We start from the raw sequence: 13234 nt of genomic DNA on the forward strand, positions 1-13234 counted from the left end.
CCATCCTGGTTAACACGGCAAAACCCCGTCTCTACTAAAAATACAAAAAATTAGCCGGGCGTGGTGGCGGGCGCCTGTCGTCCCAGCTACTTGGGAGGCTGAGGCAGGAGAATGATGTGTACCTGGGAGGCGGTGCTTGCAGTGAGCGGAGATCACCCCACTGCACTCCAGCCTGAGCAACAGAGCGAGACTCTGTGTCAAAAAAAAAAAAAAAAAAAAAACAAATAAATAAAAAATAAAGTCATTCAGGAAAGTGGACGACTAATAGTTTCTAATCTAGACAGCACAGGAGAAGAAATGTTTATCACACACAAAGTATTAGTGCCTGTTATATCACCAAGACAAAACTAACAGGAAAAAGACAAACACATTATAGTGAAAACATGTGTTTCCTGACCAGCATCTATTCTGCATGTTTCCTGATGCCAGAAACTCACATTTCCTCAGGGGAAATCCCCCTTCCCCACAATTCTCAGGCTTTAAGTTTATGTAAAATTCTTTAAACCCAAAGATTCAAGTTATGTGCCTTGATTAACTTAAGCAAATAAATGAAACCCATCCCCATAGCCACAGCGATTGGTTAGGAATTGGGTTCCGAAGTCAGTCAAATCTGAAAGGGCCTAGTGATGCTTTTTCCAACGGGAACACAGACTCACTCTTCACGGCAGAAAATGAACAAGGATTCACGTAACACTGGCAGGTACTGGCAGCCACCCAGGGCCGCTCACGGGAAAGGGAGATCGGAAAGAGAAGCAAAGAGGACTCATGAGATACCACAGGGCTGCTGCGTCCAGCCTTGCCTGGAGTTAGGGCCACCTCGATGCCCTGGAGTCTTGGAGCCACAAGGTGCGTTTACTCCAAGCCTCTTAGAGTTGGGTTTGCTTGTTTGCTTTCTGCCTGGAAACTGCCAGCATCCTGAGAGATACAGAGATCTGTATCTGTGCAGAGACACAGGGTCTGTTAAAAGTCACAGGCCCTGACTGAAGTGTGGAACTGGCTGAAACGAGAAAGTAGGAGGTGACTTGGTGAGGACCTTGTGAAATGAAAGTGAGTTTTAAACCTTACATGCATCAGAATTACCTGCAGCCTTGTTAAAACACAGGTTGCTGGGCCCTGGTCCATTAAGAAAGGAAGTGGGGCTGAGAATGTGCATTGCTACCATGTTCCCAGGTGATACTCACCATGTTGTCCTATCTGGGCACTACCTTTTGCAATCCCCATTACAAGGTATTGCACATGCTGGTTAAACTATGGTCTGTCTTAGTTTGGTGCTAAAAGCCTGTGCCAAATACCAAGGCTGCAGCATTAAGAAATTTGATAGAAGAGATTCTGCATATTGGAATTTAGTAGCTATGTATAACATCAGTAAGGTCCTTTAAGAAAGAGTTTAGGCTACTTTCAAATGGGCCCATCTGAAATTGAAAAAGAAGAAATGCAACTTGCTAAAAAGGCCCTTCCAGCCTGTTGACTGAGAATCCAGTAATTTGGAGACTTGAAGGGCTGTAAATGCAGAATTTTCTACTCTAAGATAAAGTTAGCATGAGCAGAGACAGGAAGATGAGAGACCTAACGAAGCCAAGGGTCAAATATTCATCACTTCCACATGGGCCCAGATGCAGGCAGAGGTCTCTTGCCAAGGGCTGGGAGGTCGGGGTGACAATGGTGGTGAGGTCTGTGCTAGAAAGTCCACATCCCCGGCCGGGTGCGGTGGCTCGTGCCTGTAAGCCGAGCACTTTGGTAGGCCAATGTGGGCAGATCACGAGGTCAAGAGTTAGAGACAAGCCTGCCCAACATGGTGAAACCCCGTCTCTACTAAAAATACAAAAACTTAGCTGGGCTTGGTAGCAGGCACCTGTAATCTCAGCTACTTGGGAGGCTGAGGCAGGAGACTCGCTTGAACCCGGAAGGCAGAGGTTACAGTGAGCCGTGATCATGCCACTGCACTCCAGCCCAGGTGATAGTGGGAGATTCCATCTCAAAAAAAAAAAAAAAAAAAAAAAGAAAAAAAAAAGAAAAAAAGAAAAAAGAAAGTGCACATCCCCAACCCCAGTTAAAATCCAAATGTGAACTATGTAACTGACAACTTCTCTGCTTCTGGCTACTTGGCCCATGGAATTGATCAGAAACAAATAGTAGCCTACGGACATTAGAAGGCAGTCACATTGCCAAAGAAACCACAAGACTGGTTCCAAACAGTCATTGATTACACAATACCTAAGGCAACCTCAGGCTAACTCACACAGACGGGAAGTCAGCAGCCTCCAGAAAGCAGATCCTCCACATTGCACATCTCAGATTGTCCATGGAGTACGTTCCCTCAGGGAGGAGAGCTAAGGACTGTCAGACTGGCTGCACTGCTTAAAAATGCAATTCCCATTCTCCCGTTCCCTGACGGGGTCTTTGTTCAACTTACTCTGTTTGTTCATAACACTTGTATTTAGGGAATGTTGGGCATGATTAAACTTTGTTTAGCTTTGGGTTTCTGGGCCTTGAGAAACAATTCAGTGAAGGCAAGTGTTGTACGCACCTATATTCTCCTGAAAGCCCATAAAGAAAGAATGATGACACCTTCACTGCATCTATGGGGACAAAAGCTGCTCGTGTGTGTGTGTATGTGTGTGTGAGTGAGAGAGAGACAGAGAGAGAGAGAGAAAGAGAGAGAGAGAACAACCTTGTCAAAAGGGCGTGCTTGTTGCTGTACCCTCATTATATGAAAGTCATCATGGCATCAAAACGCTGTAAGCCAGGCTGAGCTCGATCCTCTCTGCATCAACTCAGAATCCCGACAAGAAAGCAGTTGTGATGGATGGAATCTCACCCATCAAAGAATAGGGTACGGTGAGACCAGAGAGGTAAGCTATGCAAGCTAATCAGAAAATAACTCAAAGTTTTAAAAGTGCAGAATATAAAAAGGAAAAACCCTCATTCCTAAAAAAAAGAAAAGAAAAGAAAAGAAAAAGCCTCATTTCTTCAAAGAAACAACGGTTAGCTATTTGATGTGTATCTTTCAAAATATTTGCCTATGTAAATATATATGTGTATATGGCTTTAAAAAATAAAACAAAATAGTATCCTTTACAGATAGTTCTGTAGCATATGTAGAGAATATATATTCATATACTGGATGTAAATAGATATGCCTTTTACAAATAATATTATGGATGCTTTCCACAGATATAGATGTGTGCTACTGTTTTTTACTGACTGCAGAATGTTCCATTGATGGATGTCTTAATCCTCTACTGATTAATCCCCTAGTGATGACCGTTTGCATTTCTTTGCTCTTTACCAACCATACTGCAAAGAATATCCTCATGTTTACATATTCTTAGCTTTTGGCAGTGTTTCTATAAAGCAGATTCCTAGAAATGGGATCAGGTCAAATGGGATGTGGGTCACATAGTATGTGCATTTTAATATTTGCTAAGTAGTAGTGTTTAATCACGCCTTAAAGAGTTTGAACCATACAATTCTAAACATGTTTGGACATAAAAATTAGATTATTTTAAATAAAATGAAATAAGTATAGCTCTTAAAAATTAACACATTTGGTTTTCACACAAATATTTTGAATTTCTCTTTCTTCTGCAAAAAGGATCCTAACTTAGTATGCACTTCTTGTACATGTAATGCAAGCAATCCATCTAATAAATAACTTAACCTTTCACAGTAAACCTACAGATAGCATCCTGCTCCACACAGAAGCTGGACGTCTTTTCCTTCTCTAACGTTAGCTGTTTATTTTGTAGAGTGTATATTCTAGAGAAATAATGTATAATACACCTGTTGCCATATGTGGATACTTACCACATTTAGAAAACAGCGGTGAATTCTATTGACAGTGGCTCTTAGTCATTAACATGCTGTGGAACAGCTCATGAGCTTGATAAAAATATCAGTTCCCAGGTCTACACCTAAAGATCCTGTTTAAGTGGCTTCAACAATCACTGCTCAAACACTCTATGTCAACTCAGAATCCTGACCAGAAAGTAGTTGCAATGGATAAAGTATCATCCGCTGAAGAATAGGGTAAGATTTGAGTATAGGTGGATCATGTTTCGGGAAATAACTTGGTCAGTGGTTAACAGCATAGTCTGTAGTTCAATAAAAGTCCAGTTTTGAAATGCAATTGACATTTTACGTGCTGTATAACCTCAACCAAGTTGCCTAACCTTTCTGAGCCCTGGGTTACTTTTCTGTCAAATGGAGGTATTAATAGTACCTAAGCTGTACTATTGCATTGGTAAGATTAAATGAACAATGCATAAAAAGCACTCAGTAGGAGTAAGCCTCAACAATGTAAGTAATTGCTATTAAAAGCTTGATTCATCATGAATATGCGCTACAGAATACTCTGCTTAATGGTATCCATTCAAGTAGCGAATTCTCCTAGAGCATGCATATTACGAATTGAGTTATAACATATTCGTAGTTTCAATGTTCCAGAACTGTGCCTCCGTTGTAAAGTGGATAACTATGTGGTAGCCCTCCCCATCTCTCCCAATTTCCCTCCATTTCACCTCTTCCTAATCTTTGCCTATGATTCCTCTTAACCAGTGATTTTGATTTGCCAGAAAAACAAAACCAAACTCAATACTGGTTTACCTTTTAAGAGAGCATCTTTATTATTTCCCCAGGCCGATCACAGCCCTGAACAAAAGCATCCGATACACATTGGTCAGTCTGGTGGCTTTGGTACCATGACTGTTTACAGCAGGCCAGTGACAGCCAGTCACTTGTCACCAAACACAGTGTGAGGGAAGGGGGAGGGCACAGGGGAACTCTCAGAGCAAACAATCACAAACACACTGTGAAATCGAAAATAAATTACACAAACTAAATAGTATAAATAAATAAAAATTTAAGTTAAAAAGAGTCCCACAGTGGCTGTTGGGCAACAACCAGTCCATAGAAGAGGTAGCTGTGGAGGTCACAGGGATGTTCCCAAGGCTCAGGCTCCTGCTCCCCACTGGGTCCACCGAGGTCGCTGGACCTCGAAGCTTCCGGACCCCTCAGGCACTCAGCTCCAGGTCGCTGACGTATTTCTGGACCCACTCCTTACTGGGGTCAGCACAGACCTGCCGGCCTCTCTTGGTTAGGAAGCTGTGGAGAATGGAGGAAGGTTAAGCACTGGGGAATCCAGCAGGGGAATCCTGGGCCCACCGTGGCCGCTCCATCCGCTCTCTGTCCTGCGCAGCTCAGGGCATGCTCCTCTCTCAGCGACCCCTGCCTGTCTCCATCTAGAGAGCTTCTCTCAGGGACTCCGGGCGGGGGGGCTCTCAGAGGGTCCTGCTGCCTCCTTCTTCCTGTCCCTTTCCTCCGGGCTGGGGCAGCCCTTCCTGACTCTGTAACACCTGCCCCACTCCAGCCCCAAGTCAGGTCACACCTCGGAGCCCTGCGTCCTGTACCCCCGATAGGCTCCGGAAGGCTGGGCCTTTCCAGGATGGCCTTCTGGCCTGTCTGTGCCCCGACCCTGACACTCCCTACTTCCCTAGAGGCGAGCAGGAAGACTGACACTTACATGACACCGGGCTTGGAGCACTGGCTGTTGGTCTCAAAGTAGTCAGCTATGAAATTCTGTGGAATCTGCCGGGAGATGTAGCTGAAGCAGCAGGAGGTCGGGGTGTCAGCAGCAACTGTGGAGAAAAGACGATAAGCCCGAGTCAGAGATCAGAAGAAAAGGCCAGGCAGCTTCTGATCCCCGAGTGGTTGAGGAAGGCAGGCTTGCTCAGACCAAGTGACCAGAAGGCATTTGGGCGTTTTTGCTGAGAAATGTCTCTTTGTTTCTATTTCCTTCTTTCCCTTGACTCTTCATAGTGGGTTCTCTGTTTCTCTGTGTGATCCAGATACCTGAACAGACTGTTCTCTTATCTCAGCTCTCTTCAGGGAATTTTGTTTAGTTCAAGAAGTCAGACCCCAGCCCAAGAGAAGCCTTGGACATCTCTCATAAGACATCCAAGGGACAGGGCTCCTGAGAGACCTAGGGTAAGCTGGAGAGTGAACAACAGGCCCCAGTGGGAAGGAATCAGCCCTGGATTCTGCCTCTTGCTAACTGATTTGTTTCGAACCCTGTTTTTCTATCTGTACAAGGGACTGTAACTCCCCTGCCCCTGCCTAGATTCTCATACCTGGAGACTAGGGGGCTAAGATCCCTTCTATAGATAAAAATAAAAGTCTTGAAGACAAAGACCTAGATGTTTGGCAGCCCTTTAATAAATTCTCTTTTCTCTTGGGGCTCTAAGGCCACAAGAAAAGACTGATGTGGTCTAACCATGGCCAGAGAGTGGTGATACCCACAACGAAACTTGGACTCACATGTTGCTGAGATCCGGTTGCAGAGAACCATGGTGCAGAGGAGGACAGCAAGGGCAGCAGTGGAGACCTGCATGATTCTGAGCAGGTGATGGAATGTGGGCTCGAGTGTCAGCAGAACCAAGAAGGGACTGACCCCTCTCTGCTGCCTGTGTCCTTCTGAAGTCTGAAGCCATCTCTCCTTCTCTTTATAGGCAGCCCTGGCAGATGGGGAAATGGAATCTGGGGGTGAGGAGGGAAATTTTTAAGCGTAGTGATGCTGTCATGCTGAGTGTTGCACAATTCAGGGTGCCCGGTGACCACAGGGGCTCAGGATATGCAAGAATAGCATCTCTGAGTGATTCTCTAACTCTCAACTCTCAACCCATGACTGGTTCTAGCTTCATGGGGAAATGGTTTCTCCTGTGAGTGTGAAGAGGAGTGTGTGTCAACCCAAAGCTATTCTTAGCTGGTCCTTTCTCATAAGAACAGGTCTATGCATGAACTCTCCGGCCCCATTCCTTCCCACAGAGCTGCAATTCTGCTTCCTCAGCTGCTATAACCACAGGGGTAGGGTTGATGGGGTGATGCTGTGGAGGGCTGCACAACCCTTCCTCCTCCCAGAGGCAAGGAACTGAATGAAAGCTGAGGAATAGAAAGCATGAGGTCACGTTTCAGTCATTTGTCTATTTATTAGTCACGGAGTGACTAGGGCACTGTGTTAAACGCTAGTTGTGGATCATAAAAATACTTGAGAGGTGGGTGTCAATACGTCAGGTGCCTAGAAATATTCATAGCCATTAACCTAGAAAAAACATTTCTAGGAAAGAGTTCTGTGGAAACAGCCCAAATATGGAGCCATCTTCAAACATAAAGACCCCCGACCCAGCGTCATTTATAACTCTAAATTCAGCAAAGCTCATTTCTCTCCATCAGGGGATGATAAATTATCCACTAGATCATTTATTATTAAGTCTCTAAAATGAATGAAGTGGCATAAATATGCTTATAACATCAGTGGTTTAAAAAAAGCAATATACGACATTATGCAAATTCTACAAACTTTGAAGAATTGTACAAATGTATTTATATATTTGTACAATTATATAAATATATATATTTATTATATATATATATATATATACACACACACACACACACACACACACATACACTCCTTGCCAACCCTAGGCGTGGAAAAAAATACAAAGGCTTGGAAATACAAACCTTGAAGAATGAATAGTGCTTATATGTGTGTGATAGGTCCCTGGGTGATTTAGTTTCTTATTTTTTTCTTTTTCTGAATTTTTCTCATTTTACTTAGTAAGACTTTATTACCTTCTTGGTCAGCCCACAAATTCATGAACTAATTTTGTTTTAAAACATTTCCAGCATCACTGGTTGAAAAGTGGGTTGTGGTCAGTTGTTTAATCTGAAAGAAATTATTGATAAATACGCTAAAGTTTCTGTTCAATGGTCTTTGCCAAAATGAAGTCTTGATTTTCCATTTCTTTGAACCATTTTAAGGATCCTATACTGTACTTACATAAATCATGCCAAACTGAAGCAGGTTTTTCCTTATTCTTTTTAATACATAATTTCAGTGGTGTGGAAGGGTCTCTACCTTCTCAGCCAGATTATATGCTTTTTTTTTCTTTTCCGTACTTTGTTATTTTATTCTTTCACAATCAATCAGTATACCTCATTTTATAGTGAGAAATAGATTTAGTTGGTTTTAATAATCTTTTTTTCTGAGATGCCCCTGGTCTCGTGGGGGCAGGTAGAGTATGTGAACAGGTAATTGTAGCACTTAGCAGAAAGTGCTAAGACTCCTTATAGAAAAAGAAATGAAAGCTCAGAACCCCACGAGGGGAAGAAGTGACCTTCCACCAGAGGGTTGGGGAAGGCTTCATGGAAGGGATGGAACTTTAGTTGTGTCTGGATAACTGCCCGGGATTTAGGCATCTATAGATGGGTGGGCAGTGGAGGCCCAGCTGAGGCAGAGTCCTGGGTGTGACATTGTGGGCTCAGAGGAAAGAGGGGGTGCTTCAGTGGAGCTGCAGAGTGGTGGCCGAATATGGACGATAAAGCTAAATTGGGACCAAACCAGGACAGGCCTTGAATTCCCCCCAAAGGGATTAGAGTTGATATGTCTAATGCTGGAGAACAACGGAGGACAGAAGCCAAGTGGGACCACGCCTTTGGAATTCTGTCCTTCCTAAGTGTCTGTAGAGTTAGGTCTTTTAATACACATGAGCTCTGTTTCCATCCCACCCCAATGATGGCTAGTGCCAGTCTTGAGGGAGGAGAAGCAGAGGCAAGATCAGGGGCCGTGGTAGGTTTCACCGGAGCTTTGGCATCCACGTATCTTCCCCTATTGCTACCAATTCCAAATAAAGGTATCTCTGTCACTTGTTTCATTAGAAACCTACATCACAGCAATGCCTGCTTCTCACCCCACCCTCTGCCTCCCAGCTCTCGGTTGATACCCTGAATTGCATTCCCTCACTCACTTCTTAGGGGAACCCCCTCCATACTCGTGATTCCGTTGCTGAGAGCTGGCTTCTGTGATTTGCAGAGGGCCAGAAAAAGAAATGGAAACTGCTGAATCAGTCAGTGTTCTGGTTAGGGGCATCCTCTGCCTCTGTGATTACTGCACAGTGTGTTATAATTAGTTATCTATGTAACTTACTCTTCAAAAATCTAGACCGTGTCCTGTTGATTTTATTTTAGTTTATTTTTCTCAAGAAATTTGCAGTTTAATGAAGGCAATGTGGGAGTTTGGAAACAAACTTTTATTTCGTGCTAATGATAGATTAGCAACTACACAAATTTTAGTTCACAATAAGTAATATTTACTGAGAGACCACCATGCACCAGTTTCCATAATAGGGATTTACATGTTTGAACTGTTACTCTTCAAAACAGCCCTATGATTTAGTTACCATTATACTTTCTCAGTTGAACAGGTGAAGAAACCAAAGTAAATAGAGGGTAAGCAATTTTCCTAAGGCCATAAAGCTGATGACTAGCAGAGCAGGGATTCAAATCCAGGTAGTCTGACTCTAGGTACAACACACTACACGTTCTGTACCACAACTTATTATATTTGATCCTCACAACAATCCTATAATGGCAGATTTTTTAGAGTGTCTTCTCAGATCATAAACCAACTTCAGACCATGTCTTGTTGGTTGATTTAAACCAAATCCTAGCACATGATAGTTATAACACGATGAGCCTCCAGACCTAGTCTTTATCTCTTATTATTGTGGTCTTTATAATAAAGGTGATTTATTGAATATATAATTCTATTTCAGTGTTTATATATTAGTAAGACTTTCCCCATCAATCCCCAAACCAGGAAATATATTCCTTTACCATGTGTTTTTGCTTGGAGTGAAATATGGTTGCATACGTAGCATGTGCTTAATTTATATACCTTGAACGAACAATGTAAAGGAGATGTAGGACGGGGTTGAGTTGGGAGGGTCTTAGGCATTTCCTGGGTGGTAAATTGATGTTCCCAGTTGAAATAACGAACCCAGGGTCATGCAGATGGAATTGGTCAGTTTTATATTCCACTGTCTGTGTTAGTTACCAGTGTATCTCCAGTGATAACCACAATGCCTGACATATAGTGAAGCATAATACCTATTTGATGAATAAATAAATCACTGATTTGACTAACAATATGTGTTATGCCTGAACTCTCACTATGGAGTTGAAATACTAATGGGAAGGGTAGGATAAGAAAGGCCATGGTGAGTGGGAGAGGGGAGAGGATCAGAAAAATAACTAATGGGTACTAGGCTTAACACCTGGGTGATGAAATCATTTGTACACCAAACCCCCATGACACAAATTTACCTATATAACAAACCTGCACATGCATCCAAACACACACACACACACAGAGAGAATCAGGAGAGAGAGTCAGAAATGTGATGGGTCTCCAGAGCCAAGGAAGAATCTTTAAATAAAATGAGAATTGAAGCGGGGCACGGTAGCTTATGCCTGTAATCCCATCACTTTGGGAGGCCGAGGTGAGCAGATCACCTGAGGCCAGGAGTTTGAGACCAGCCTGGTCAACAAGGTCTCTATTAAACATACAAAAAACTAGCCAGGCGTGTTGGCACATGCTTGTAGTCCCAGGTACTCGGGAGGCTGAGGCAGCAGAATCACCTGAATCCAGGAGGTTGCTGTGAGCCAAGATCGCACCACTGCAACTAGCCTGGGTGATAGAGTGAGACTCCATCTTGAAAAAAAAAAAAAAAAAAGAAGGTGAATGTCCTGATAAAGATGCAATTTGAAAGAGAAATGTAAATTAAACTTATATAAAGAAGTTTTCAGTAACTTGGATCTAAAAGATTATGATTTGCTTTAGAAAGAAAGAAAGAAAGGAAGGAAGGAAAAGAAAGAAAGAAAAGAAAGAGAAGGAGAGAGAAAGAAAGAAGAAAGAGAGAAAGAAAAAGAGAAAGAAAGAGAGAAAGGAAGAAAGAAAACAGAAAGAAAGAAGATGAAAGAAAGAGAAAGAAGAAAGAACGACAGAAAGAAAGAAAAAGAAAGAGAAAGGAAAGAAAGAAAGAAAGAGAAAGAAAGAGAGAAAGAAAGAGAAAGAAAGAAAGAAAGAAAGAAAGAAAGAAAGAAAGAAAGAAAGAAAGAAAGAAAGAAAGAAAGAAAAAGAAAGGAAGGAAGGAAGGAAGGAAGGAAAGAAAGAAAGAGAAAGAAAGAAAGAGAAAGAAAGAAAGAAAAGAATGGAAGGAAAAGGCCATGGTGTCACGGTCTTGATATTTGGGAAACAGACCACCCAAGATTCCTCAGGTGGTGGTGACAGAAAGTAGCCAGCAGTCCACACTGTGGACCCTTCAGCATGGAGGGATTTGATTTGTGTCCCAGCGTTCTGGCTCATTTCAGCCTCTGTGAGGCCCCACCTTGGTCCAGCAGAGCGTCCCAGTCCTGAGCGTGGGGAATCCTGGCTGAGCAGTTTGTCCTCTGCGGCGTCTTTCCCTTGCACTGTGTGCTGCTGCCTGTGCTCTGGCGCGGGGCATTGCTTTCCTTCCAGATTCAGGCCCTGAGGCTCCACTTCCTCGAGTGTCACCCCCGCCATCTCTTTTGGCAGCAGGCGCCCCAGGGATGGGTTCACTGATGATGACACCCTGTTCGGCCCAGCTTTGGCCTCCTTTTCTCATATGTGGTCTGCGTGGTCAGGTTGCAGCAGGTGTGGGCCCCGCCTTTCCTGCAGGCAGAAGCAGCAGCCTGGAGTCCCCTGTCTTGCGTCTTAGACAGACAATGTCTCATTGACACAGCCCCCTCTTTCCACAGCCAGCCCCTTGTTTCCTGTCCCGAGTCCTTGTTATTTTCTCTGGCCATTTCTTGCATGTAGGTCAGGGCATATGTCTTGGTACTGGATCTGATCCCTCTCCCGGCCCCTTGCCTCTTCTTCCATATTCTCTACGCAATAAAAAGTGCCTCTTCCTATCAATCTTCCAAGCCAGAAAGCTGAGAGTCACCCTTGTCTCCTCTTTCTCTGTCATCTCCTACACCTCTTCAATCACCAACTCTAGTCTACATTCAATTTTACGTGCATCTGCCTCTCACCATTCCCACTGCCTCTGTCTTAGGTCAGGTTCTTATGGATTCTCACCATGACAACTAGAAGAGGGTCCTAGCAACTCCTTTCTCTTTCCCTTTTCCTTCCTTTCCTTCCTTTAATTCTTTCTTTCTTTCTTTCTTTCTTTCTTTCTTTTCTTTCTCTTTCGAGACAAGGTATCATTCCGTAGCCCAGGCTGGAGTGCACTGGCCCAATCTTGGCTCACTGCAACCTTTGGCCTCCCAGGCTCAAGCAATTCTTGTGCCTCAGCCTTCCTATTAGCTGTGATTACAGGCATGTGCCACCATGCCCTGCTAATTTTTTGTATTTTTCGTGGAGACGGGGTTTCACCATGTTGGCCAGCCTGGTCTTGAACTCCTGGCCTCAAGTGATCTGTCTGCTTCGGCCTCCCAAAGTGTTGGGATTGATTACAGGCGTGAGCCACCACGCCTGGCCTAGTTTTGTCTCTTTTTAATCTATCCCACCACACAGCATCCAATATAATTTTGCTAAAGCTCAAATCGGTCTCAGTTTCTCTCCTTTTAACATCTTACAAACATTCTACATCACTTCTGGCATGAAATGGAAGTTTCCCTGTAACCTGATCCCTGTCTACCTCTTTGGCCTCGTGCCTGGCCACGCTGAGACTTCCTGATAACCAAGACTCAGCCTATTTGCACTACCTGTGGTTCCTTAAACGTGCGGTTCTCTTCCCTGATTTTAATGAAGGAGGTGTTGACTTGGTAAAGCACAATTTCTCCTTCTTATAAACCACAAGGCAGAGTGTAATACTACAAAAGTGGGCACATCCCATGACAGCTGCAGGGATTAATATTTAGAACCAATAAGGAAAAACACTATGTCATTCCCCAAATTTTCTTTTCTTTTTCTTTTTTTTTAAACGGAGTCTCACTGTGTCGCCCAGGCTGCAGTGCAGTGGCGCGATCTTGGTTCACTGCAACCTCCAATCCCACCTACGCCTCTCCCTGGGTTCGTGATTCTCCCACCTCAGCCTTCTGAGTAGCGGGGGTTACAGGCATGCACCACTATGCCTGGCTAATTTTTGTATTTTTAGTACAGACGGGGTTTCACCATGTTGTCCAGGCTGGTCTTGAACTCCTGGCCTCAAGTGATCCACCTGCCTCGGCCTCTCAAAGTGCTGGGATTATAGGCATGTGCCACCAAGGCTGTCCTGTAATTCCCCAAATTTTCTAAGGAAAACAGGAAATCTATGGATCTTGCTGTTCAAAGGCATGCAAAATGCAAAACAGAAAAGACATTTTACATTAGAATAACAGAGACTTTGGCTGTTATGCTTTTAACATATATTTATAATACAGCACACTTCCC

General features: G+C 43.6%; 1 protein-coding gene across 1 annotated transcript; it reads right to left on the reverse strand.

Moving 5' to 3' along the window:
• Positions 1 to 5012: 5012 nt before the first annotated feature.
• On the reverse strand, positions 5013 to 6388 carry CCL3 (chemokine (C-C motif) ligand 3). The gene is given in 3 exon segments (NM_001034200.1): positions 5013 to 5103; positions 5522 to 5636; positions 6316 to 6388. Coding segments are annotated over 3 exon segments (279 nt in total).
• Positions 6389 to 13234: the final 6846 nt, after the last annotated feature.

Source organism: Macaca mulatta, chromosome 16, assembly GCF_049350105.2.
Source record: "Macaca mulatta isolate MMU2019108-1 chromosome 16, T2T-MMU8v2.0, whole genome shotgun sequence".
NCBI classification, from domain to species: domain Eukaryota; kingdom Metazoa; phylum Chordata; class Mammalia; order Primates; family Cercopithecidae; genus Macaca; species Macaca mulatta.